General features: G+C 56.6%; 2 protein-coding genes across 4 annotated transcripts in view; one reads left to right on the plus strand and one right to left on the minus strand.

Moving 5' to 3' along the window:
• Positions 1 to 11233, plus strand: part of EDC3 (enhancer of mRNA decapping 3) — a 60614-nt gene extending 49381 nt beyond the window's left edge. Inside the window, exons 5-8 of one of the 2 annotated variants that reach the window (XR_006961223.1) lie at positions 3272 to 3425; positions 5875 to 6092; positions 8736 to 10920; positions 11006 to 11233. Coding sequence is in view for 1 of the 2 variants with exons in the window: in XM_047074807.1 (XP_046930763.1) it covers positions 3272 to 3425; positions 5875 to 6092; positions 8736 to 9070 (707 nt within the window). In the remaining variant the exon portion in view is untranslated. Of the gene's footprint in view, positions 1 to 3271; positions 3426 to 5874; positions 6093 to 8735 lie in introns of both variants that reach the window. The other variant, XM_047074807.1, reaches the window with a different exon arrangement.
• Positions 11234 to 11651: 418 nt separating this feature from the next.
• On the minus strand, positions 11652 to 25568 carry CLK3 (CDC like kinase 3). 2 transcript variants are annotated; one of them, XM_047074808.1, is made up of 13 exons: positions 25484 to 25568; positions 21852 to 22003; positions 21018 to 21234; positions 19069 to 19165; positions 18725 to 18791; positions 16276 to 16392; positions 15433 to 15599; positions 14137 to 14231; positions 13916 to 14045; positions 13583 to 13665; positions 13093 to 13172; positions 12704 to 12794; positions 11652 to 12064 (listed from the first exon to the last, which is right to left on the minus strand). In XM_047074808.1, the coding sequence occupies exons 2-13, from the start codon at positions 22001 to 22003 to the stop codon at positions 11888 to 11890; spliced, it is 1473 nt and encodes a 490-aa protein (XP_046930764.1). In that variant the 5' UTR covers positions 25484 to 25568; the 3' UTR covers positions 11652 to 11887. The 2 variants fall into 2 exon arrangements, with proteins under 2 accessions (XP_046930764.1, XP_046930765.1); XM_047074809.1 differs by having other exon boundaries at positions 25436 to 25511.
• Positions 25569 to 26007: the final 439 nt, after the last annotated feature.

Consider the following 26007-nt stretch of genomic DNA (forward strand, 5'->3'; position numbering starts at 1 on the left):
TCATAGCCCCAGAGAAATCACCATGCCCGTTAATGAGCTGTGCTCCTCATTGATAAGACCTGGGATGCACACAGCCTTTCTAACCAAAGGGCCATGTCTGTGTGAGGATTGAGTTTAGATCTGAGATGACACTTTGTGGTGGGAGCCTTGTTACATAACCGAAAGGCTGGGAGGTTTGAGGGACAGGGAGGGATGTACATGCAGAGGCCGCTGGAGAAGGTTTGGACATGGTGCTTGAGGGTGTGAGAGTGTGTATATATGTCCACAAGGGAGGCAGAGGCCTGAAATAGTATGTAGTGGAAGGAGCCGTGTGGAAGTGACAAAGGCCTGAAGAAGGGGAGGCCACAGCAGGCACCGGGCTGCTGGCCAACGAGGCTGTATTGCTCTCGCAGCTTTGTGCTGCAGAGTGAGCTCCTAGCCTGTATGGGGTGTGCCTGAGTCGTTTTCCTTGATACCTTAAGGTTAATTAGATCCTAAGATGTGCTCTTCTTGTCACGAACTGGCTATAATCCTGTCCCCCTTTCTGGTTTCGCCGACAGCTGTAAAATACATACTAAGAGAAACCCTACCAACTGATCTTACTGCTTTGGTTCCTGAACAATAAGGATCCACCTTCCAACCCAAACATAATTAGGCTTGGCTCGTGTTCAGGTTTGGCAGTGTTATTGTTTGCAATTTACACGCTATGTTCTTGGTTCCCTTCCTTTGGAGTTTATTTTATTCCCTCTGCCTGTTTCTGATAAGCCAGTCTGACTGGTTGGACTTTGTGTGTGAATGTGGAAAAGGAACATTTTGTGGTGCTTGCACATTCCTTTCAGAGAAACTGAGTAGGGTATGGTGGAATCCTAGACCCTGTAACTGGCAGACTGAGCAGGAAGGAATCCCGGCCTTGTCTTTCCCTAGGCTACAAAGTGTGCCGGTTGGTCAACGGTGACCCCCTCACCCCACTTCCCCGGCCCAGATCAGTGAGAGGCTGGTCATTGATGTGCAGCTCTCTGCTGTAGCATTTAACCAGCCAGGGTTTGGGGTAAGCTCTCCTCTCCCTGTACTGTGAGTTCTGTACCCTTAAGTGCCGAGGAGACAGCAGAAAATGCTCAGTCTGCCTCCAGAGAGCCCTCAGAATGGGAGAGGGGGTGCACATGCACGCAGCACACGACGTAGACCCAGAGAGAAAGCTTGATTTGTAGGGTGGCAGGCTCAGACTCACTGCCTTGATCCATTTCAGATCCAACAGAAAGCACATAACTGGGTGAAGAAGTGCACAGGCTCGAGGGAAAGCTCTCTCTTGCGTGACTTTGCAGGTAAAGAGGGGTTTGTAGTAGGCGGGTGCATGGCTTGTCTGACAGGTTAGGGTTGTTAGTGACTTATGACTCCTGAGAGTTCACTGGACCTTTTCACACCACTATCAATGGTTCCTAATTAGTTCTGATAATATGTGCGTGTCTGGAGCAGGCCGTAAAAACGACTGTTTTAATCAGCTGTTGACATGCAAGGTCAGGCTGCAGCCTCCCTAGAACTGACATTTCAGAGAGTGGGAGAGGAGACAGCCTGTGTTCCTAATGGCGCTGTTTGTGCCAAGGCGGGAGTAGGACTCAAGCAGGTGGAGGGGTTCAGTTAACCCGCAGGATAGTGTCAGTGTGGATGTGTAGACTTCTTGTATTATCATCATTACATAAATTATTATTATTTCACCTTCCCTTGAGAGGATGTAGACCTTGGTGCTTTGGGTTCAGTCTTTGTGCTTGGGTTCCTGTTGTTCAAATGTACCAGTCTCGTTCTGTGTGGTTTTAAGAATCTGTGTAGGGAGGACTGGATCTCTGGTAGAACTTTAAGAAATTATTCCTGAAATGATCAGTGAGGAAGACAAGTTTTTCTATAGAGGGTTCTGGAACCAGTAGGATAATGATGAACTTCTTGACAACTCCTACCATAGAGTTAGGCCAGACCAGAAATAGCACCAGGATTGCATCATGTGTATGTTTGAGTACTTGATGAGAACCCACCTCTGTTGATGAATGTTGCTGAGACAAGTTGAAGAGGTGGGGGGCCAAAGAAGTGAAAGGTTTTATTTCCCTGATCTGAGGAGTTTACAGTCCAGTATAGATGAAGACACAGGATCTAAAAAGGCACCTGATCCAGCCAGACAAAACTGGTTACCTGCAATCCCATGATGCCTTGCCAGTTGGAGTCTGTGTGTATCAGTCTGTTGGTCCGTAAGGCCAAAATGGGACTCTTTGGCAAAAGTCTGCTCCCTTGGGGCCAGTCCAGTGGCTTCTAGTGTTTGTAAGGTGGCATCGGTTGTCAAGATGAGCTGCCCATTACAGATCACAGTTTTTTACTTTGGCATTTCTTTCCTGTCCTGGTTTTCCTGGGCCCTGAAACAGCTCCTGGTATGTTGGAACTGATGCAGGTAAGACTCTTTCAAGTGTACCAGCTACTGCAGACCTTGGCCTCACGAAACCAAATACTTTCCATGGTGTGCTTTCAGTGACTGTGATTCTCCCTAACATTTATTGAGTTTCTTTCTTTATGGCAAATAAAATGTTGAAGATTCTTCTCAGTAGCTTGCTTTTTTCTATGTACTCTTTCCCTGAGGTAGAAGTGTTAGGTTACACTCAACCCCAGATGGGGAGAAAATGACAAATTATTTGAGGAAACAAGTTGCTCGTTGAATTTCTTAAGAAAGAGGAAGGACAGAGTAGAAGAGAGGAGGAGGAGGAGGAGGAGGAGGAGGAGGAGGGAGGAGGGAGGAGGAGGAGGGAGCAGATGGGAGCAAGTCATCCGGCCTAGACAGTGAGCAGCAGGGAGCAGAGTGTCAGGAGGCTTAGCGTCTGTTCCACTTCTGGGGAAGAAGTCCTGCTTGTGAGGACTAGCCCCACTGCCAGGGATGGCGTTCCCCCCACTTTGGGAAAAGCGTGTTCCCTTCTGACGTGGCCGATAGGTTGCTGTTACATGCTGTGCCGCCTTTTCTGGGTAGTAACAAAATTGATCTTGGTAGACTTGGCTTTTATGGCTAAAGCTAAATTGCTAAGAGCGCTGAAGCTCGCCTCTGCTCTTTGGTAACGTGAACAAGTTGTTACTCCCTTCCCGTCCACTACTTGAGCCCTGGAGGGCTGCATAGCACACCCCGGTCCCGATCAGGCAGATGGGCCAGGGGAGGGTTGGTCTTAGAGTCTTGGCTTTCACAGAATCCTGGATTGAGTACACCCACTTGTGGATCTGGTTTCCTGTTATCACTTACCCTTTCTCCTCACCTCCTTTTGAACTGCAGACTCGGGCCTGGTTGTCCCAAGTGTTTCCTATGAGCTGCATAAAAAGCTGTTGTCTGTGGCCGAGAAGCACGGGCTGACTCTGGAGCGGAGACTGGAGATGACAGGGGTGTGTGCCAGTCAGATGGCATTGACCCTACTCGGAGGACCCAACAGGTAAATAAATGCCTCCAGACCGGCAGGAGACAGAATGGTGGGCAGGTGCTGCTCGCCGAGGAGTTTGTCAGTGTGAGTCCCTCTGTGAAGTCACTTTCCTGGGTGCTGCGAGGGGTTTTTTGCCCCTCTTAACCCTTTGACCCTTTCTCTCCCTGATAATAGCTGGTTCATGACACTCCTGCTGGCCACCAGAGGCCTGCCTTCTGTGAGCCTTCAGAGACGCAGCCTTTGGCACTTGTCATTCACTTCAGACAGGCTGGGATACAAATCAACCCCAAGTTCCATATCTGAGAACTTCTGGAGCCACCCTGACAACTGGGTGTGAGAGCTGGAGTTCGGTGCCTTCCTACCTGCCCTTGGGCCCAGATATCAAGAACAGTGCTTAATTTTATTTGTGGTCATTTACTGAGATCATGCGTCAATCCTTGTGCTAGGACTAGGGACACAAAGAAGAATGAAATACTGCTCCTGCCCTCCGGAAGGCTGGTGAGGTCTCCAGAAAGTACGATGCTGTGGTAGAGGAAACAAGCACGTACAGGAAGCCACAGTCCTACTCCAGGCTGGGCAAGTCAGTTGTCCTACCTGGAGCAGCAGCATCTAAGCTGCGTCCTGCGGAGAAGGGGGAATTCACCGGGGCAAGCAGGAAGAGAGGGCAGGAGCAGGTGTCGGGAGGGAAGGCGCCGAGGGCAGAGGGAATTGAGGGCATGGGAGTGGCCGGGATCTGGAAAGTCACTCTTGTGTGGCTGGAAAGTAGGGCTTTGGACCAGCTGAGCAATCGGGAGCTGCCAAAGAAACAGCAGTGTGGGGGCAGGGTGCGAATGTCCTCACCAGGTCACATTCCTCTCCAGCTGGCTTCTTGGGGCCGGTTGTCCTTGTGCCTGTCTTTCTTCTCCCTGCGTTGGAACTCTCAGGAGGCCACCTCCAGCTCCTTTGCAGCAGTTGCTGGTTTTCCTTTGAGAAAGATCACCACAGCCAGTAATCTTTGTCATGTGTGTGGGGTCCCATATGGTTTATCACTGTGCTTGCACAACAGTGTTGAATTTGATCTTCATAACTTCACTTCGAAGGTAAATCTAGCCTGGTGTTTGAGGCTGAGCAGGCTGAGGCTCACAGAGCTGTAAGACTTGCCACGTTGACACTGCTGGTACTTGGTGGAGCCGGTCTCCCGCCCAGATAGGCCTGGACTCTGCCCCCTGCCGTGGGGTAGGCGGTGCCATGGTCTGCTTTGAGTCCTGACAGGGTGCCTCTGTGAGAGGAAGAGTCCGTTTCAGGAACAGACACTGGTGAGTCAGACGCCACAGCGCAGCAGTATCTGTCCGAAGGGAGAAGTACTTGTCGTATTTCCTTAAGATGCAGACGTAGTGGGGGAAATGAAATGGTTTGGTGTATAGGTAGAGTGCATTGCTAAATTCCCTAGAATTTATTTGGAGGACAGAGGTTTCCTTTTTGACTTGAACAGCATCTGTCATCTTCCTCCCTTTGGGAGAGTAGGTGACGGTCACTGCTAAGCAGGGACCTGAGCCTGTTTTTTGCTGTCCGTCTCTAGTTGCCTTCTGCCCTGGAGGCAGAGCGTACTGTCGGTGGGTTGGGAACAGCTCCAGAGTTAATCCTCCAAACCTCCTTACTTGTGGCTCAGCTTTGAATGGCAGGAGCTGGAAATGACTTCGTCAGGAAGTGGGTATCCAAGGGAGCTGCCAGCCTAGGAGACCAGGAAGCCCCGAGCCTGCTGCCTCCTCTGTGACCAGTGCTATAATGTGTCAGGCCCTGTTTAAATGCTGTCTATACCTCCATTGATCCACACAGCATTCTAGGGAAGAGGTACCATCCGTACCTACAGTGTTGCCCTTATTAGCTTACTGGCAGCTTGGTAAAGAGAACTTGGTTTGGCAACTGATTGAGGACGATTTAGAACTGCCATTTTCAGTACTTGCTCTGAGCTTCTTAGGAGTTGAGCCAGAGTAATCCTGGAAGACGTGAGCCTTGAGCTGGATCTCAAAGAAAACGTGGGTCAGAATTGACAAGGAGAGCAGGAAGGAGCCTTACAGGTACAGGACACAGCGGGGCCAGCCTTGCTTCAGTGGAGCAGCATGTTGGGGAAGAAGAGTGAAAGCTGTAGAGGTAGAGAAGCGTCTTTGCTAAGCAGGATTTGGACCTCACAGGACACATAGAACAGTTCAGTGGTTTGATCGGAAAGCAGTGTTCTGGCAACCGTGTTATATGGAACAAGATCTGGGTGAACTGCCTAGTGAGAGGACCCAGCAGATGAAATGACACTGATGTGTGGGACAGGGCCAGTGCCACCTTGTAGACCTGGGATGCTGTGGATTTTGGCCCCCTCGGGGCCTGGGACTGTCAAAAACTCTGAGAGCAACGGGTGCACTCGTCTGGTTTAGGGTGCAAGGGATTGGCAGGTCTGCAGCTGATAGCGCTTATTTACCTTCTGTTCCAGGTTGAATCCCAAAAATGTTCACCAGAGGCCTACAGTGGCCCTGCTGTGTGGCCCCCATGTGAAAGGGGCTCAGGGGATCAGTTGTGGAAGGCATCTAGCCAACCACGATGTCCAGGTCATCCTCTTCCTGCCCAACTTTGTGAAGATGCTGGAGTCCATCACCAACGAGCTGTCTCTCTTCAGTAAGACCCAAGGCCAACAAGTATCTAACCTCAAAGGTGAGCATTTGCTAGGGCTGGGCTAATATGGCAAGCCCCCGCGCACCCACCCACCCCCACCCCGCCCCATCTTGGAGTTTGGTGGTCCGGTGCTGCCGCCCAGTGGTGGCATGTGGAAAAGCACCACAGGTGTAAAGTCTGTTCTGTCTGTAAGTTTTCGTGCATAAAGGAAGTAGTTAGGGTATTGACCTGCCTACTTCCCATCCCTTCACTGTCCTCCCTCTCCCACTTCTCATATGGAGAGCTGGGGACCCATTTGTTCATTTTACAGAACAGGCACTACTCCTGACACTGAGGATGTGGTGGATTTTTTTTTTTTTAATCCATGCTTCATGGACTTAGGTTCTGGTTAGGACAGACAAAGAGACAAATAAGTAACGTTTCCATTAGGTCAGATGGTGGTCAGTGTTACGGAGACAAAGCAGGGAAGGGAGCTAGAGAGTGTTGGAGTGTTCGAGAGCTGGGTAGAGAGTAGCAGAGACCTCTTAGGGTCTGGTTGTAAAGAAAGGACCTGTGGATCACTATAAGGGTTTGAATGTTAACCCTGGGTGAAATGGAGAATCACTGGAGGAATAAGTAGAAGGAAGATAGAATCCATCTCAGGTCCCAAATGATCATTCTGGCTGCTGTTTGGAAGTAGACTAGAGGTTTACAAAGAGAGGTGTTAAGAGGCTCCTATGATACACTGGAACACAGACTGGTGATTCTGGTAGAGGAGGTGAAGGGTGGTCGGTTTCTAAATCAGTTTTTAAGCTAGAGGCTGCAGATTGGATATATGCGATGTGACAGGGAAGGGTTAAGAACGACTCCAAGGTGTTTGGCCTCAGTCACCTGAAGGATGGAGGTGCCATCCTGAGATGGGAAGATTTGTGGGAAGAGGTTTGGGCAGGAAGAGCAGAAGCTCAGGTAGAGGTGCTCAGTGGATATGCAGGTGGAAATGTTGACTGATACAGATGGGTCCACAGGTGGGTGAAGGGGTCCGGCCTGGAGGGCCAAGTGTATAGGTGGGAATGAGCCCTGATGAGCTTGGATAAGCTATCTCCTAGAAAGAGAGAACAGGTAGGGAGTTCTTTGTTTAGAAGTCAGGGAGGGGGCGCCTGGGTGGCTCAGTCAGGTTAAGCGTCCTGACTTTGGCTCAAGTCGTGATCTCTGGCTCAAGTCGTGATCTCATGGTTTGCAAATTCAAGCCCTGCGTCAGGCTCACTGCTGTCAGCACGGAACCTGCTTCAGATCATCTGTTCCCCTGTCTGTGTCCCTCCCCCTGCTTTCCCTCTCTCTCTCTCTCTCTTTCTCTCTCTCAAAAATAAATATTCAAAAAAAAAAATCAGGGAGTTGAGAGACCAGCTTAGGAGAGTGGTCAGTGAAGGAGAAGGGAAACCAGGAGAGCTAGGCACTTAGAAGGTAAGTGAAAAGCAGGGGGGTGTGGTGCCGTCAGCTCTGCCAGCAAGCAGCTCTAGGTTAGGCTCAAACGAAGACTGGGAATCGACCACTGGATCTAGCAGTGCGGAAGCTCCTGATGATCTTGACCAGAGCAGTTTCAAGTGGGGGGGGGGGGGGCAAAGTGATTGGAGAGGGTTTTAGTGTGAGCTGGGGAGGAGTGGAGAGAAGAATAGGAAGAAAGGGCTTTGCCAGGGGTCAGATGGCAAGTTGGGGCCAGACCCTGGGCCAGAACCTCAGACTCCTATCAGGCCAGGCTCCTGTGTGCACATAGAACGTAAGACAGCACTCTTACTGTTGAGAGCCTAATGGCCCACAGGGACATCCCCCGACCCCTCATCATGGTGGCTTATTCTAAGTAAGGAAGCCATGAGTCCATAATTGAGAAATATCATTTCTTTAGGCCAAGAGCCAGGAAGGGGGCCTGCTGTGGGTTCCCCCTCTTGAGATCTGTAACATGATGCCCTTTTCCAGGTAGTTCTTCCTCTGGCTACCCAAAAAACCTTCCTTTTTCAACTCTAGAAGCTAAGTCTGAGGATGGTCTGAGTTTGGTCTGATTTCTTCTATTCTCAGTTTATCCTCTTAGGTTGGTCAAGACTTAACATACTTGTTGAGACCTCTGTTTTTATGCTGTCCCAGAGGCTTGGTTTGAGCAGGGAAGCTTTTTTAAATGCCTGGAGAAGTGATAGGTTTCCCTCTCCATTCTTAAGATTGGGCTGGAAGGACGGCCCATTTCCATGAGATGGGAGGGCGGGATGAGCAAGGCCCAGCTGGTTCCTGAGGTGTGAGTAGGCTAGCCCAAGGCAGAATAAGTAAGCGTGTGTTCTCTTCTGGCCTGCTTGCAGTTCTGGGGCCAGTCAGCCCATTTCTGCTGGGCTCTGGGCAGGGCTCCCCCTTCTCAGAGCTTAGTCGGATGTGCATTCCTGTGCCCAGAGGTGGCCTGCACAGCCATCAGGACAGTGCTTCGGCCTGGGGGTCTGTGAGAGGTCAGTGGTCCGTCGGGCTGACGTGCCCTTGGTCTCTGGTGCCCAGCCCAACTAGGCCTTGGAATTTCCGGAGCCTGACCCAGTCTTGAGAAAGCCAGCCTGTGGCGAGGCTCGGAGTGGTGTCAGAACAAGGTACCCTTGGGGCCACGTGGGCTCTAGTCCCTACCTGGGCTGCTCTCTACTTAAAGCGATTCCCAGATGGTGCTCTTTCCACCTGCAGATCTGCCCACTAGCCCCGTGGACCTAGTGATCAACTGCCTGGACTGCCCCGAGAATGCCTTCCTGCGGGACCAGCCCTGGTACAAGGCAGCTGTCGCCTGGGCCAATCGGAACCGGGCACCGGTGCTCAGCATAGACCCTCCTGTGCATGAAGGCGAACAGGGCATCGATGCCAAGTGGTCACTGGCTCTGGGCCTGCCTCTACCACTGGGGGAGCGTGCGGGCCGCGTCTACTTGTGCGACATCGGCCTCCCCCAGCAGGTGTTCCAGGAGGTGGGCATCAGCTACCACTCACCCTTTGGCTGCAAGTTTGTCATTCCACTGCACTCTGCCTAGAGGAGCTCTGGGCGCTGCAGTCCCCTGCTGCTCCGGACACACTGAACTTGACAACGAACGCCTTAAGGATGTGAAGCTTCATGGACCTTGTTAAATTTTTTCGCTTTTGGATTTGTTACTTCTGTGAGAGAACAGATCATATTTAAAAATGACCTGTCACCTGCCCTTAGCCAGGGAAGGCTTTCCCACTGGGTGTGCGGGGTGGGTGGCAGGCTGAGTGGCTCTAGGCATCTCTACACTTGGCCCCCTTCGCGGCTGGGTGGGGCTTTGTTTACAGACTTAGGCAGCTCACAGACCCGTGTTTCAGGTTTACAGTCACTGGGGCCTGGGCAAGCACCTTGTGGGATGGGGTGGGTCCTGTTTGGGGGCCCCTCCTTGCCGGAGCTTGCGGCTTCATCTCCCCTGCTTCCCTAGCCGGGCAGCCCCACCTTCTGATCATGTCGAACTGGCTGTGCTGCAGTTGCCCGCTAGAGGGCAGACTTGCACTCTGCATTCATTTTGAGGGCTTTGAGGAGGCTTCCTTCCCAGAGCCCCACCACAAGTTGATTTGGGGGCTTTTGACCCTTTCTCCTGAGCTGATGCAAGTTTTATGCTGGGATTTCTTTCAGGGGTCCTTCCTTTCCACTCCCATCGCTCCGAGAGGCAGGGAAGGGGGTGACATCAGGATGGTTTTACTGTATTGGGATTTTATACTGTTTTTCTGTTTTCAGCATAGGTAGTATAAGGTTATGTTACTGTAGAACCACAGTGCCCATCTTGCCAGCCGTGTCCCCCAGCCCCATACTCTCTTTAGCTGGGGGCAGAGCCTTTGCCTAGTCTGGGGCCAGAGCCCTCAGGGTGCAGCTTTAATGTTCAGTATTGGGGAGGTCCCTGGGGGAGCCTGGTGCTGAGCCAGAAGAGGCTCCCTGGTGCTTCTGTATTCGGCTACCACTATCCCACCCCAACTTCCTTGCCTGCATATGTACCCCAACTTCCTTCTGCCCCCCCCCCCCCAATCTTTCCCCTGAAAGGGTCCTCTGCAGCTGTCATCCCAGAGCAGGGCGCATGCCCCTCCCCTGTCTGGGCTCCACCCCAGTTCTTACAGTGTCTGGGCTTTGAACCCTTTATGGTTGTCCACTCTAGATGAGTAGGCTTGGGGCCAGCCCCCTATCTCAAAGATGCCAAAATGAGTCTAGTTCTAGATGAGCTAGCTGGTGGGGCTCAGCCATAGGAACATACTGCTGCTCAGGTCCTAAGGCAGTAAAGCCCTTGGACCTTCACAGGCTTAGGCCTTGGAGGCTGGTTTCAGAACAGGAGCTGTGCCCTGGAGTCCCTGGCAAGGGCCCTTGCAAAAAGCTCATGCTTTTAAAAGCCTCTTTCGGGAATTCAGGCTTCCTTCTGTTCTCTGCCCACCCACTCTGGTTAAGGCGGCGAGTGGGAGGGCTCGCCAAGGATCGTGGACACAGGGTAGGCCCTGGTACCTTGGGTTTCAGGCTACTTATCACTTTTCTTTTAGGAGCATAGCCAGGAGCAGATGAGGCAGGGCAGAGGGCTGGTCCCTCCTTTCCTCCCATCCTCCCTCAAACAAATTGTCTCCAGTAGTGGGAGGAAGCCAGACTGTGAGCCTTGTCGTGTATATCCTCCCTGAGCTTCTGCTCACTCTCAGGGCCAAGAAGCTCCCAAGATGGGGCCCTCTCTTTAGAGGCAGGGCCATAATCTGAGGAGCAGTGCTGGATTACAGGCATTGTATGTTGTAAGCAACCATTAAGCAGATTTTGGGTGCCTGCCTGTTAATGCAGTTAGGCCCCCCCTTGGGTACAGTGGAAGGAAGAGCTCGAGGAACCCCAGCCCAACGGACTCTGCTTGCTCCGGTAAGTTGCAGTGGCCCTGGGGTGAGGACCGTGTTAAGGGACCACTGGGAGCTTATGCCCAAGCCTCTCCGTCTTCTCCCTGCAGGTGGCTCTGGAGCCTCTTCCTACCTTCAGCCCGGGCCTTCTCCAGTGGTATTAAAGATAAGCATGATTCCTCTACCTTCGGCTCTTTTCGGAGGCCTCCTGCCCCCCAGTGCCCAGTCCCCAAGGGGCCCCAGTCAGGTGGTCGACTATCACTCCTGCAGTTCTTGGGGAACTAAAAACCAGCACTTAAAATAAAGCTGAATGACGGAGTCCTGCGCTCTGTGGTAAATTGCTGTGTAGGCTGCAGTGAGGTACCGCCACTCGGGCCGTAGGAGCCCAGCTTGATCATTTCATGTCTGACAGCCTCCGGGAAACCAGCTGTCAGGCACATGGGGCCTCAAGTGCCAGCCGGTGACAGGGCTGGAAGAATACTAACACTAGGCGCCCCTGCCCAGGTGCAGCGGGCCACTTCCCCTAGGTTACACGGGCTGAGGGGAGCAGGTGCCCTCCAGCGGGTTCCCCCCGCTTCTGAGGCTCTTCTCCTGGGCCCAGAGGGACCCCTGGCTTCTGTCTTTCCACTGGCTAGCCCTTCCGTGCCCAGTTCACACTTAGCTCTCCACAAGCTGAACTGCTAAGAAAGACTTTATTAATCAGGTAGGGGGAGGAGAAGGCAAGGAGCCTGGAGACGGACACACCGGTACCAGGGGTTACAAACAGTAAGAAACACTTTATTATAACTTTACAACATATAAATAGCTTGGGTCAAATCTGTGCTTTCTGGCAGCCGGGTATCAAGTCCCCTCCCCTGCGGGCTCCTGCCTTCCTTCACATTGCACTGTTCGTTTGGTGGCTCTGGCCCTGGGGCCCGGTGGTGGTGGAGGTTGGAGAAGAGGGGCCGGGCAGCCCAGTCCCGCTCTCCATCGCACGTGGTGGCCTGCGTCTGTCATCTGCTTGGGTTGCGGCTGGTGTGGAAGGACCGCTCCTCGGGGGTCAGGCCGGCAAAGAAGGGGTGCAGCAGGGCCTCGGCCAGTGTGATGCGCTGGGCAGGGTCGAATTCTAACATCCTCCTCATCAGGTCAAACAGCTGCACGTGCTCCAAGGAGTCCTGGAGCATGTAACTCTGCTCAGGGACACAAGGTGCCTCAGTGTGACGGCAGGGTTGTGGGGAGCCTCGCTGCGGGGGTCAAGGAGGCAGTGACGCCTCCCCGGAGGACTACGTCTCCCCTCCTGGACAGTGAGCAGCTCCTTTCCTCTCATGCCCGTGTAGAGCGTTTTGCTCTGAACTTGTTAGGCTACTGGGCGTCTTGCTGGCTTGGTGCCTCTGCCCCCACATGCAAAGTCCTGACAGGTGGGTAGAAATCGCCTCTGCAGAATTCGCTTGTCCGAGCACCAAATGCACTTGCCAGAGGCTTCCGGGCCGTGTCTACGTGTCCCCTCCCCCTCCCCTCTGTCCTGCCTAGTTCTTCCCAAAACTGAGAGGAGAGAGGGACAGGAGGCAACAAGGTTTCTGACATCTGGCTCTTCTGCTGTTCCCCATTTACGTCCATAGCCACCCTCCGGGGAAGGGGTAGGGCTCAGGGCCCCTCTGGGGCAGTTTGCATGAAGCCCCGTGCCGGCGCCCAGCAGCCTCGGGTGCGGCCCCAGGCAGAGCCCGGGCGAGGAGGCCGCCTTTAGCAGCCTGGCCTGTCTCTGCTGTGTGTCTGCCTGGTGCCTGGGGTCTCCCTGGCCTGAGGGGAGCTGGGGGAAGCCAGAAACTGACCTTCAGAGGTTTGCAGTTCTCCTTCACATACCGGCCATCAGAGCTGTTCTCATCCCAAACCAGGCCCCCCTTGTAGAAATATTTCTGCTTCCTGAAAGTGAGGGAAAGGTCAAGTGGTAGGGGTGGGGAAGGGGCCACAAGTCTCGGGTGGGGGTTGGGGTAGACCGCGGCACTCTGGGAACGGCAGCAAAGCCAGGTGGGGGTCGGGGTTCCTAGCCGGCCTGACCCAGCAGGGCAAGCGGTCCGCCGAGTCTCTCGGTGTGTACGGCAGGGAAGGCTGCTGTGAGCCTGGAGGAGCCAGGCTGTCCCGGAAAGACAGGCTCGTGACCCACTGCCAAGACCGGAAAGGCCCCAGAGGCCAGCCCCAAGGGCGCTACCCGGCTCCTTACCTGGTACGGTGGATCATGTGCGACGGGATGGGCCCCAGGATCTTCTCCATCATCACTAAATGTTCTCGGTTCTCGTGGGTCTATTGGAAGGTCGTGGATAGAGTAAGCAGGGGTCAGTACCAGCCTCAGAGAAAATAAGGGACAGAAAAGATGGGCAGGAGCCCTCCCTGCCCCAGGAGAGGCAAATCCACCAGTGGAACAGCAGCCCCGGTCTGTGACCCGGCGGCAGCCTGCCAGCCTGTTCCCTCAGGGTCAGGCTCACACCCCTCAGCCTTTTGGTGGACTCATCCATCACCACACACCTCTTCCCAAAACGTGCCCTGCCTGGGCCCATCTCTGCCCTTCGCTCCTCCTGCCCTGGCCCTCCATCCCGAGGCTGAGCACCAGACTCCCCGACTGGTGGGTGAATTGAAGGGCTCCCCGCACCGGCCCCGCCACTTGCCAGGGGAGCAGCGCGCGGGGCAGTGCAGTGACGCGGGATGGGCCTCACCTGGAAGAGGGTGAAGCCCCGGTAGTACTCAAAGAGGATGCAGCCAATGCTCCAGACGTCACAGGGCTGGGCCCAGCCCAGCTCTGAAAGCCAAGATGGGGAGAAACCATGAGATTCAGCCCTGTGCTCCCAGCCGAGAGGTCAAAGGGCAGCGGCCACTCCGGCTGGCAGGACTCTTGCCCAAACCTCAACAGGAAACCCTTTCTCGGGAAGGCCAAGTCGGCAACCGCAGTGACTCTAGCATCGGTCCCTGGTGGCGGGCACTGTCTCTATCCGTACCCTCCCCCAACGGCTGTCCACTGGATCAGGGCCGGGGGCTGTACAGTCACTCACCAAGGATCACCTCAGGTGGGCGATAGTGACGGGTGGCCACGATGGTCGTGTGATGCTCATGGTCAAAGGTGGCACTGCCGAAGTCAGCTACTCGGATGCTGGTGTTCTTCACTGACTTCTCCTCACAGCTCTGACAGGCAAGGGGGGGCGAGCCAGGTCAGGAGTCCGTGCCATGGGCGACCCACCCCAGAGCACAGCCTCGGCCTCGCCCTGACCGATACCTTGTGCTCATTGTAGAGGGTTTCAAACTCAGAATTCACAAACAAGATGTTCTCTGGCTTCAAGTCTGTGTGGGTCAGTTGGTTTTCATGTAGAACTGAGAGAGCGGGAGGAAAAAAGCAGAAACTTGAGAACCCTGGCCGCCTCTCTGGTCCTCCTGCCAGCTCCGGGCCGGCTCCCTCCTCCACAACCGGCCCGCCAGAGCCTTGCCCACCCCTAACCTCAGCAGCAGGCCAAGGGATACCAGACTGTGTCCACACCAGCTTCCCTCTCCACAGTCCTCTGTGCTTGGGGCCTTGGAAGGTCCTGACACTCTATGAGAGGGGCAGGGGAGACTTTTCCCACTTAGAAAACCTCCCTTCACCTCCTCTGTGGGGGCCTGGCCTCCTGAGCCTCTCTCACCAAAGCTGCAGCACCAGCCCTGGCATGGGTCCCTCTCCCTAGCGCAGCTACGCGATCTGCAGGGCCTGGGGCAAAATGAAAACTCAGGTCCCTTGATTCAAAAGTCATTAAGAATGTCAAGATGGCGGGAACAACGTTCAACTAACCACGGGGCCACCCGTGAAGCACAACCTAGGCCTGAGCGGACATACCTACCATTTCCTCCGGCCCCTGCCCCACCCACCAACGGTGGCACCCGCCACCTCTCACTTTCTGGCTCCAGACCCCCTTCAGCACGCTGTGACCCACTTCTCCCCAGCACGGGCCCCTCTCTTCTTCAGAGTGAGTTTCAGCATGTGCCGGGCTCTGGGCCCTCACTGCGCCGCTCACCTTGCTTGGAGTATCCGTCCCCGTCCCCACCATCTGTGCGGACCGCATACAGCCTAGCCCTAGGCCTGTCTACCTCCTCTCTGAGGAGCCTCTGTCCTGCGCTGCCCACAAATCCTGCAGTGCTGAGCACGTGTGCCACCAAAGAGGCTCTTAAAGGCTGGCGGGCAGATGGGATGTGATGGCCAGACAGAGGGTGTCCGTGTGGGCAGCGCCTGGGGGTGGGATCTGCCAGGACAGGCTTTGACCTTTCATCCTCTGCAGGAAGGTGAGTAGGTACTAGTAGCCGAACTGATTACAGCCGCTCTCCTTCCTTCCCGAGTGCCTGTGGCACAGGTGGGCTCAGGAGGCCCCTGGAGGGGACTGAAGCTTCTCCATCCTCCCAGAGATTCCCACCTGAAGGCTTTTCAACTAAAGGGGCCCTGGTGTCTCTCAGGCCCCGTAGAATGGCGTGCTGGTGTGAACGGGGGAGCGTAAGACCGCCGGGCGAGTTTGCCACCCCACATGCCCCGTGAAGTGTGGTCACTTACATCTAAGGGCGTGGCAGAGCTGGTAGGCCATGTGCCGGACGTGTGGTAGGGGGTAAGGCTGGAAGTTATTCTCCTTCAGGAACTCAAAGGTGTTCTTGCCCAGGAGCTCAAAGGCGATGCACATGTGACCGTGGAAGTTGAACCAGTCAGACATCAAGACACACAGGCTAGAGAAGGACGATGGGTGGGGCTCAGGCTCTGCTGGAGGGCGGGGGCTGGCTCCCGCCCCTCCCTCAGGTGAAGCCAGTCCCCACTCCGGGCCACTGGGGCACGTCTCCCCAACAGAAGTCCCCCAGACCAGCTCAGGGCAAGGACTAAAGTTCTGTTGCTGTAGGGGGAATTCTGGTCCTAGGTGTTCTGCCCCATCTATTATGACCTGGGCATAATCCCTACACCTCAGAGAGTGATGGCATCACACACTTTTTCCAGCTCCCTTAACCGAGCTTCAGGGCTCAGCGCAGTGCTCGTGGGAGAGGAGCTGCTTAGCCTGTGTGTGCGGAGGTGGCTCTCCTTCGGAGCTCTCTGACCATGCCAGAGCCCCAACGGCTTCAGGCGTGTGTCTTGTCTACACCTGCCGTGACCCCCAAGGCCCCTATTCACAGAAGTGGGCTTGGGGGACTGCCTGGGAACACAGAAATGTTTGGGGTGGAGGCTGGACTGAAATCCAAAGGCCCCTTTGGCGAAACTCACTGGCCCAGCTCCCCTGGCTCTGGGAACTGGGAGCTGGGAGCAGGCCCGGGGCCAGTGAGAGGACATGGCCCTGCCCCCGGGTCTAGGCAGCCGGGCCTGGAGGGGACGCCATCCCCACTGAAGGCTTTCCTCCTGCTCCCGGCCGACACTCACAATTTGTTCTCTTTGTCCTTCTCCTTGATTTTTTTGAGAACATTGATTTCTAGTCGGGCGGCCTCCCGGTACTTGCCCACGTTGCGGATGATCTTCAGGGCAACCTGAGACTTCCCTCTGGGACCAGGGAAGGAAGTGCAAGTTCTTGTGAGAAGCGCCCCGGCCCTTCCCCCCACCCCCACCCCCACCTGGCACCTCCTGGCAAATACCATCCAGGACTCCAGGAACAGGGCCTGCTCTGAAGACAGCAGACACCGGACACCCCTGCCACCCAGGTGACACCAGACCTCTACTCTCCCCTGGCATCTGTGAGTTAGCGCTCTTGGCATCTGTGCCAGCCTAGGCTTATCTGATGTCAGCCAGCTGCCAGCAACCAGAGGGCAGTGGGCAGAGGAGCAGAGGCCTAGCCCACGGACCAGCACCAGCTCACTCAGTAACCCAACCTGTAGGCCCGTCAGCCCTGACCCTGGCCAGGCCATCCCACCCAGAACTTTCTTGCAGCACCTCCTGACCTTCCTAATAAGCACATCTCCAAACAGCTCCCCCTGGGGTGGGGGTTCTAGGGGGGAACGAAGCCTTGGCAAGAAGGTTAAGGGTGCCAGTAGAAGGGCACCCCGGGGAGCACCTCATTGGGAGCCCCAGGATCACTCCCTTTACCACACTCCCTGCAGCCCCACCAGCCTGCCTACCAACCAGCCACAACATTTCTCAGAGACCACCGAGCGCCAGGAGTCCTCTTTGGTGTCCAGTGAGGATTTTAACAATTCCTGCCCTGCATTTCCCAGCCCCCAGCCCTGCCCCGCAGGCCGCCTGCAGGATGCCAGCAGAGCAGGAGACCTGCTGAGATTTGGCGGCCGGGCCCAATGGCTATCAGGGAGGGACAGCCAGACTTCAGAGACCTGGTGGGGGACGGGAGTGACACCGCCCTGGTCCACAAGGACGTGACCCCGTGAGGTGTCTGGGAGGCTGGCCATGGTGCCTAAGGAAAGTCTCCCTGGCCCCAGGGCAGAGGCGTGTTCTGGAGAACACCCGGTTTTTCTCTCCCTCTCCCGTTTTCCTGGATTTCCAGGGCAGGGAAGGACCTCAGAGGAAAGGCTACCCTGCTTCAGGCTCCTAGAACAGGACCCCTCAATGGCATTCTCCTCTTCAACACAGGGAGCTCATCGTTTCCACAGGCAGCCAGCATTAGGGCTGGAGGGCTCTGGGGATAAGAGCTGGACTCCTTTGCTGAGCTGGAGGTCACCTCCTCATAACACCCCCACTGGCCAACTCCCTTTGGAGCCCCTAAAAGTTCCCTGAGCCTTGTGCCTGCCCGTTAGGGACTTGGCTCAGTTTCCCTCCGGCTGCTCAGAATGCCACAGCCCAGAGAGCTCAGCTGCGCCCATGTGCCACAGCTCTCAGATCTGCCACATGTCTCTCTGGCCAGTGTGGTCTACCCATCCCTAGGCCCACTGGTCCCAGCCCTGACCTTTTGGGCCCTGCTGGGTCCAAGGGGTGTTTAAACAGGAACTGGGAGCCCAGGGAGGTTTCCTCGCAGTCACCGTCACCACCTTATTGGGGACGACAGGGCTAACTGGATTGCTGGCTCTAACTGTCCTTCCCGAGCTCCCCGTGTGGTGGTTCTTGGTGCCAGCCCTCAACAACTGGGGGTACAGGTAAACCCCGAGTGCGTCTCTTCACCTCTAACACCGTGGAAGGGTCGGGACAGGTGGCACGTGGCTCAAGTGAGACAGCATGGACACGAGCACTCTGTAGCCAGCGCACCAAACCAAAGAGAGTGCCATTAAGGGAGGTCACGGGCTCCAGGGAGGTGGCCTCCCAGCCTAAGGTAAGAGTTCTGGCCTTGAGGAACGGCAAAGGGACAAGAGCGTTTCCCTGTTCAGCCTAGAAGGCGGCAAGGTTCCCCCGAAGCACCCGAACACACACAGGTATACCCCCAACTCTACCTGAGCACACTCAGAGGGACCCGCAATCAACCCTGGCCACCTCCGGGGAGGCAACGGCCTGTGACGTAAGAGAGCCCAGGTCCCTCTCGACTGGGACGTGCGTGGCCTCTCAGGCAGGCCTCTGAGGGTGGGGGCCCATGCTTGGTGTGGGCGCAGCAGTATGTCAACCCCCCCGCTAGGCCCAAACCCTAAAAGAGATCGCAACACGCGGCCCCAGACCACGTAAGGGCCAGGGCCTTGGCCCTGCTCCAACACCCACCACCACGGCCCTGGGGACGTGGGGCAACGCGGGCAGCCCCGCTCACTGGCCAGCACTACCTGGGCAGGGATGCACGTGCCTGCGGAACCCCAGGAATGTCTCCCGACCTTCGGGGATCAGAAGAACCCCAACACGTGCAGGTCAGCACCCTGCTATGGTGCTACCCTTCAAAAAGCAAAAGGATAAACCGATCGCCGCCACCCTCAGGAGCCCCAGGCTAGCTCTTCCCAGGAGGAAGGCTCACCTGGCGTGGTCCAAGCACTCCACCACCTTGCCAAAGGTGCCTTCACCCAGGTTCCCCACGATCTCATCTAGGAGAGAAAAGAAGCAGGGCGTGAGGGTCTGGAGGGCAGAGGGTCGGCAGCTCCTGCAAGTTCACAGCATTCAAATTCTCAAAAACAAAAAAGGTTTCTCTCTCACTGCTACACTCTTAAAAACAGAAGTTGCTAGCGTCTGTGTCATTCAGGCAATTACTGGTGGCCCCGCTAAGGCGCCACGCGCAATAGAGGCCCCTCCAGGCAGGAGAGGTCTCGTCTAACAAGGGGGGTAGAAAGTAGAGAGGTAAAGTTTTACGAAAGGTGGCTGTACATCGCTCTTGGAGCCAATCGCCGATCCGGCACACCAGGTGGCCCTCCTTGTCATCTTCCACACTCCGGCTGCTGCGCTTACTGCTCTGTTGGCTTCTCTGCATGCACCGCCCCCCGAAACGCCATCCGACCAATCGCATGGTAGGCGGTTCCGATTGACAGATTGAGGTGTCAGTCAAAGGCAGAGGTGGAGACGGTGAGGAGCCGGTGGGTTGGTTGGTTGGATTTTCCAGATCCCAGCATTTCATAAGGCACACAGCATATATAACGATAGGGATATTGCAAGGGACACGTCAAGACACAAACTGACTTCAAAAACAGAAAAGTAAAAACAGCTACAGGTATGTAAAGAAAACTCGGACATTATCTAAGAGAAGGGCGCCGCAAACGCTCAGAAAGACGACCAGCCTCTGCTGCCGGGGGGCCGGGCCACGCAGAGAGCCACAGCCCGACTCCCTTCTCCACTGAGTGTCCCCCTCCCGGGCCCTCCCGTGATGGCTCCGGCCGGGACGAAGACGCAGCGAGAACGGCGCAAGAAGGTGGCTGGCTCAGCCCGGGTCCGATCGTCCAGTGTGGGTGGCAGCTGCAGAACGCCCAGCCCGTCCTTGCCTGCCTCTGTTTGCACACGCAGCCCTGCACGTGCCCGACAGCTGCCACTCAGAGCCAAGCTGCTACCTGCCCCCAGACAGCATCCGAGGCCAGACTTCACATCGCCACCAGAAATGGCCTTCTGTCAGCAGCCCTTGTGCCACCGGCCTCGAGCGAGGAAGGAGCCCGGGATCCTCTGGGCCAGCCGGCCTCCTACCACGATGGCCCACACAGGCCCCAAGCCAGCTCCTGCCCTGACACCCGTGATACTCACAGGCCAGGCCATCCTGAGCCTCGTGATGACAGAAGGCACCAAAAAGAGAAGCAGCAGAGCCACAGACCCGCACCGCCATCTGCAGCAGCGTGTGGCAGTGTGCGGGAGGCCACCAGGCCACGCAGGGCACCTGCAGTCAACCCTCAACCCGTGGCCACTCAAGGAAGTCCAGGAAAGCTGTGCAGAGAAGATGCCTGGCTGCCTGTCCTCCGCCACTACTCCTCAGGCCGGCGGGAGGGAAGAGGGGTGGGGAGGAGAAGAGAAGACAGCACGTAACCTGAGAGACACACGAGTGGCCTTCCTTGCAGGGGCCCGAGTGCCGCAGGGGCTCCCAGTCTCGGCAGAGAGCTATACAACCTCCATGCTAAGAACACCACTCTTGGCATGCGGCCCGCGGCCCGCGAGCGGACAAGACCTGGGGCTGCGGGCCTTTCTGCCATTTCTTCCGGTGCGCGATCACACAGGCAGCCCGTCCCCCTCGTCCTGACCGCCTCTCACAGGAAGAGGCTGGTCTGAAGAGGGCCTGGCTGGAGGTCGGAGGGGAAGCTCCCGGTCTGAGCTGACTGACAGGCAGACGTCCCCTACCCGCGGGCACTCCAGCCTCCAGGCGTTTCAGGAGGGGTGTTGAGACGAGACCGCGGAGGTGGGTGCCGTCCACACCAGTCAGAACACGCGGCTGCACGTGCGGGCAATCTCTGGGTGGGAAGGACCAGGCCACGCAGCTCCAGACCGGCAACCCTATCAGGTTCTCTACGTGTCCCTAGCCACTCGCACCATGTGGCCTGTGCCTGGAGTCGTGTGGAGACATAGACAGGCCGGGGGCCAGCCAGCGCCGGAACCAGAGCCCCTATCACTGCCACTGCCAATGGGCCAGAAGACAGAGGAGCCGGGCCTGCTGCTCAGCCCTGCACCTGGACCAGACAACACACACACACACACACACACACACACACACACACACACGCGCACACACACCAAATGCGCGTGCACGGGGCTGGCAGTACTCACCCACACCAGCCAGCCTGAGAGAAGGCTAGAAAGAGGTGAGGCCTTTAAGCCCCAGCCGGCACACTCTGGCCACCACTCACCGAGGAGGCGCTGCTACAAGACCTGGTGCGGCGTTTGTGGCAGTGGTGGGCGTGCTTGCGGGTCCGGTACGGCTCCCTCTCCCGCGACCGCCGACGATGATGGGAACGGGAAGATCCATAGCAGTCCTCTCCAAAGGATGGGCTCCGCTCTTCACACCGGTATGTGTCACTGTCGCGGCGCTCCCGGTATCTCCTCTGGTAGGGCAGGCGGTCGTGGCTGCCAGGAGGGGGACGAAGACACTGGTGAGATGGGGACCTTCCTCCCACCGGCCAGGTTTCTGCTTCTGGGCCAAAGGCATGTGGGGAGACCCCTACACAGAGCTCACAAGGGCAGCCTGTTGGAGCTGAGGGGAGGGGAGAGAGGGTGTATGTGTGAAGTCCAGCCTCCAGAACCTTGGCCGCTGGTGGCAACTCTCCAGTGCAGGCGGCAGGGCACCAGGGCAGGTGAGCAGCGAGAGGGCTTCGGAGGGTCCCAGCGCCCCAGAACTCCCTGTGGCTGCTAAGACAGGGCAAAGGGACCGCCCTCTGGAAAGGACAAAGACTGTGTTCCTAACCCCATCGAGGAAGGCTCAGGGGTCAGCAGGGAAGATGCTGGCTTTGAAAATGGGGGGACGTGGCTGGAGAAAAAAAGGCTCAAGGATAGAGAAAGGGGCAGCAAGGACGGCAGCGAATACGGAGGCCCAGAAACGCATGAGGTCAGGGGCAGTAAGCAAGGTGCCGCAGGGCAGAGGCGGCAGGCAGCTGATGGGACCCAGGGCTGCCACACGCCTCCAGGCCGTCTCGCTGGTCCCAGTGAGGGAAGGAGCCCTTTCCTCCCACCTAATCCCCTGTCACCTTCTGGACCGAGATCTCCGGGGCGGAGGCTCCCTTCGAGACGGATACCGCAGCCTCCCTTCGTGCTCCCGACTGTAAGACCTCCTCCTCTTCCATCGGTAGCTCAGGTACGGGTCTGGCTCAGGGGAGCGGTATCGCTTACAGTGATGCATCTAGGCCACAAGGAACAGAGAGCCCTGCTAAACACGCAGCCAGCCACCTCTAGCCACAGGGCTGCTCGGGAAGCCTAGGAGCTCCTGAAGAAGAGGCCCATTGTTCTGTTTGGGGGCAGCCCCTCCCAGGGGTTTATGAAGTGAAGAAGAACTCTGAGGTCACACTGGTCAAACAGCAGACAATGGGCAACACCCTTCTCCACCAGTGAACAAACAAACAGCTGCCTCCCCAGCACAGCACCGTCGTCCTGAGCACTCGGGGTGCCAGGGGAGCCAGCACAGGTGCGGAGATAGAATGTGGATGGGGGGGGTGGGTAGGGGGTGATGGTGAGCACCATCACAGGAGATCAAGGCCAGGGAGAAAGGAGAGCCTCCTGGGTTCAATTCCCTCCTGTCTGTGGGGCTGTATGAAGCGACTGGTCTGCAAGCCAGAGGCCAGAGTCAAAGGGCTGTTGGCAGGAAGCCAACACACAGGAGCAAAGGGTGAAAGCCCTCAAGTTTAAAGCCAAGTTGCCTGGCTGAAACTCTTGAACTGGACCCCACTCAAGGGAGCAAAGACCACACACCAATGGGAGGAGCCATAGGCAGAGACAAGAAGACCAGCCCTTGGAGAAGGAGGTGCACAGGGTCTCTCCAACATTCCCTAGGCCATCTGAGGGTCTGGCCAAACAGACGTGGGGGTCTGGCCAGCCCCTGCTGCTGCTCTACACTCTGTCTCAGCACCAGTAAATGATGCCAGCATCCTCAGGGCATCCAGGTTTCTTGCCCAAGGCCCCTCAGGCCACCTGTGGTGCCATGCTAAGCAGTGCCTCCCCTCTAACTGTACCACTACTGCCCCCTTCCAGATTCCCTGTTCCAGTACCTTCTCCTGTGCTCATCTCAGGAGTAGCCGGAGGGCTGAGTGCCTGGCAAGCTTGTGAGCTTGGAGTGGCAGGCCAAAAGGGCCCCACCTCACTATCCCTGTTCTGCAGGGACTTAAATCCACCACAGGAAATTGCCAGGCTAGATCAGACACCAGCTGGGAAAGATGGATGTGTGAGAGCAGCTCCCTGTTCCACCCACACCCAAAACTCTGACATTGGCTCCATTGGAAGGCTGGGCCAGAGACCGTGGCCAGCCTTCCTCCCAACCCTTTATTTGGCCTTAGCCAACCTCCAATGGTGGTCAGTCCTGGGCTTGCCTGACTAAGCACATTTGGACAAACCCACTGCGGCTGCCCGATCTCCTGAGAAGGGTCTATCAGGAGAGCAGAATGCAACCGCTCCCCTTGGATGAGCAGGGCAGCAAGGCATATCTGACTAAAGCCCCAGAAGCTTCTCCATGGTCCTGAGAAAGTCACTGCCCTCGATCTCCCCCCCAGCAGGTTTCTTCTCCTATCCACCTGGAAGCCCAGGGCGCAGCAACTCTTAGAGGTAAATACTATGTAAAATTACCAGCAGCTCCCCCAAGCTTAAACTGCTGTTCTGTTTTGATCAGGTGACTAACGTTTCACTGCTTTCCTGCAATCACCCTGGGTCAGGTGCCCAAATTATGGAATGAAGGCAGCATCTCACACCTCACTGAGTGACACGGAAGATGCTCCAGTGGCCAGGCAGAGGTCTGCCCATCCTCGCTGGGTGGACAAGGCGCCAGAGCTGGAGGAGGGACGTGGTTTGGTCTGCACCAGGCCAAAGACTCCCTCCTGAGACCTAGAGGATTCTTAGGTCTGTGCGTGTTCATGTTAGTAGACCGAGCACAGGTTCAGAGTCAGACAGATGTCAGGCTGAATCCTGACACTGTGCCACTTCTAGCTGTGTGCCTTCAGGCAAGTTAACAAACTACTCTGACCTTCAACTTCCTCTTGCAATAAGGGGATAGTAATTTCTTACAGGGCTCTGCAAGGATTAAATCATGCCACTTCTTTAACATGCCTAGCACATGCCTTCAGGTCAAATGCTTTACTGAAGTCAACTTTTTCATTAAAAAAAAAAAAAAAAAGTTCAAGGTAACACCTCTGGGTCTATGTTAAATGCCTTAGGGCATAAAGGATTCTTCTTCCTCCCTAAGACCTTCCTCAAGGAGAGAGCGAGCACTGGGTAGAAAACCCTGAACTAAATCCCAGTGCTGCCACTTAACTGGCCTTGTGACCTTACATAAGTCACTCTAGGCCTCGGTTACCGTACCTGAAAATTGGAGATAACACCTCCCAGCCAACTTGGCAAAGGAGATGACAGGTATGAGAGCTATTAAGTACCACATAAAGTAATCACAGCAGAGATAACTTCTCCCTTAACACATTCTGAGCAGCTGAAATTTTGGAAACACCAGATATCCCTCATTATCTTCCTAGTCAGGGCTCTAGGTCCCATTTCTCATCAATTACCTCTGATTCTCTGAAACGCCAGCCTATGGATTATTTAAAGAGGTTAAGGGTCACAATTATGTTCAGGAAGGCTCTACTCTTACACAAAGAAGAAAGAGATAACGTAAAGGAAACCAGGCCAAGGATGCCAGCTTTTCTCTAAGCATAGGCCTAGTCGGCTTCTCATTAGCTGTTCCTGGCCAGAGAACTGGGTTGACGAGAAGAGCAGCCAGCCAGGTCAGCGTCTGCCCTCCCGGTTCCCAGCCACTCCAGCGCCCCATGGTTATTTTTGGCTGACGCTGCCCCACCACTGCAACCTCAAACCTGCCACCTTACAAGTCGCCACCACCGGGTGAAACGCTCCTCCTTTTCAAGGGCATAGAGGAGGGAAGCTGGAAGATCGCCAACTCCGCCTCGACGGGGGCCTGGCTCAGGCAACTCCCACCCCAGGTCCACACCAGGGCACCCGCACCCGGAACTAAAGCACACAGGGACTCCCGGACCAGGGAGCAGCCCGGGCATTTGTACTGTCAACTTGGACTGGCCCCTCCCCCGGGCTGGAGCGGCTCCATCATCACAACAAAACGCGTTGGAGGCCCGCGGCTCTCGCTCGCGTCCCTTCCAGACGTGCCCTGGGTCTTAGAGACCTGAGCCCCTTCCCCCATAACCGCCGCCAGTGGCGGCCAGGGGAGACTCCGGGGGCAGGCGGATGGCCAGCCTGAGCCAGAATCAAACTCCAGGCCGCGCGGGGAGGAGGAGTCTACAGACCCAGCCTCGAGCCAAGGGTATGGGAGGGGTCTGAAGGCCCCTCCAGGCTCTCCCAGGTAGGACCCCGACCCCATTCCGCGGGAGGTGCAGGGCCGAAACTGAATCCCTGCAGGGGCCTCAGAGGCAGCTCAGATTCCGACACCGCGGGATCCAGAGGTTGGGGTCTGTGGTGACCGCCCCTCCGGGGGAGAAGCGGCGGGTCAGGGGTGAGAGGTCGGGGCCGCGGCCAGAGGCGGGCCGAGGAGGAGAAAGAAAGAGAGTAAGCCGAGACCGAACCGGCAACTCGGGGACCCGTACCCAGCACGTCCTCTTCACCAACTCACCCCCCGCCGCTGCCGCCGCCGCCGTCGCGGGCCCGGGCCCACACTCACCGTCTCCCAGGATCCGGCTGCGGCTAGGCCCCACTCCCCGCTCCGAGCGCCTCTTCCGCTTCCGGCTCCGGCCTCCGCCCGCGGCGGCCCCGCCCCTCGCGTGACGCAGCCGTCGCCAGTCCTCGCTCGACCTCGCTCGGTGGTCTGGTCGCTCTAGCCCCCGACTCGAAGGCTCTGGAGGACCCGTCCTCGCCGCCCCGGTCCAGGCGACAGCAGTGGAGACTGGTTCCGGGAGGGCAGAGGGGACGTCCCCGACTGCGGCCCGCCCCCCGCCGTGTCGCGACGCACGTAGGCCTCAGGACTCCGCAAGGGTGCCGTCTGCCGTCCCGCGCTGCGGGCTTTGGGAGCCCCGACCCGGCCGGGGATCATGCCTGCTCCTCGGACCCGACCCCCACCCCCCCGTGCACGCCAACCCTTTCTGCGCGGAGAAGCGGGCATTGTTTCGCTGACGCCTCAGTGAAAATCGGACGGGCCTTGAGCGCCCGCCTGGCCCCGGGACCCCGGGGGGCGCCAGAGATGACGGA

Source organism: Lynx rufus, unplaced genomic scaffold, assembly GCF_022079265.1.
Source record: "Lynx rufus isolate CCGP_SWC_20201006 ecotype Redwood Valley unplaced genomic scaffold, mLynRuf1.p SCAF_13, whole genome shotgun sequence".
NCBI classification, from domain to species: domain Eukaryota; kingdom Metazoa; phylum Chordata; class Mammalia; order Carnivora; family Felidae; genus Lynx; species Lynx rufus.

What these genes read in the sequence shown, in the direction of transcription:
- CLK3 (XM_047074808.1), bottom strand. Translation starts at nt 22,003, where the DNA reads ATGCATCACTGTAAGCGATACCGCTCCCCTGAGCCAGACCCGTACCTG. An exon ending in GAGTGCTTGGACCACGCCAG is followed by an intron (nt 16,393 to 18,724) that starts GTGAGCCTTCCT and finishes CCCTGGTCCCAG; the next exon opens with AGGGAAGTCTCAGGTTGCCC. An exon ending in CACATGATCCACCGTACCAG is followed by an intron (nt 12,795 to 13,092) that starts GTAAGGAGCCGG and finishes CCTCACTTTCAG; the next exon opens with GAAGCAGAAATATTTCTACA.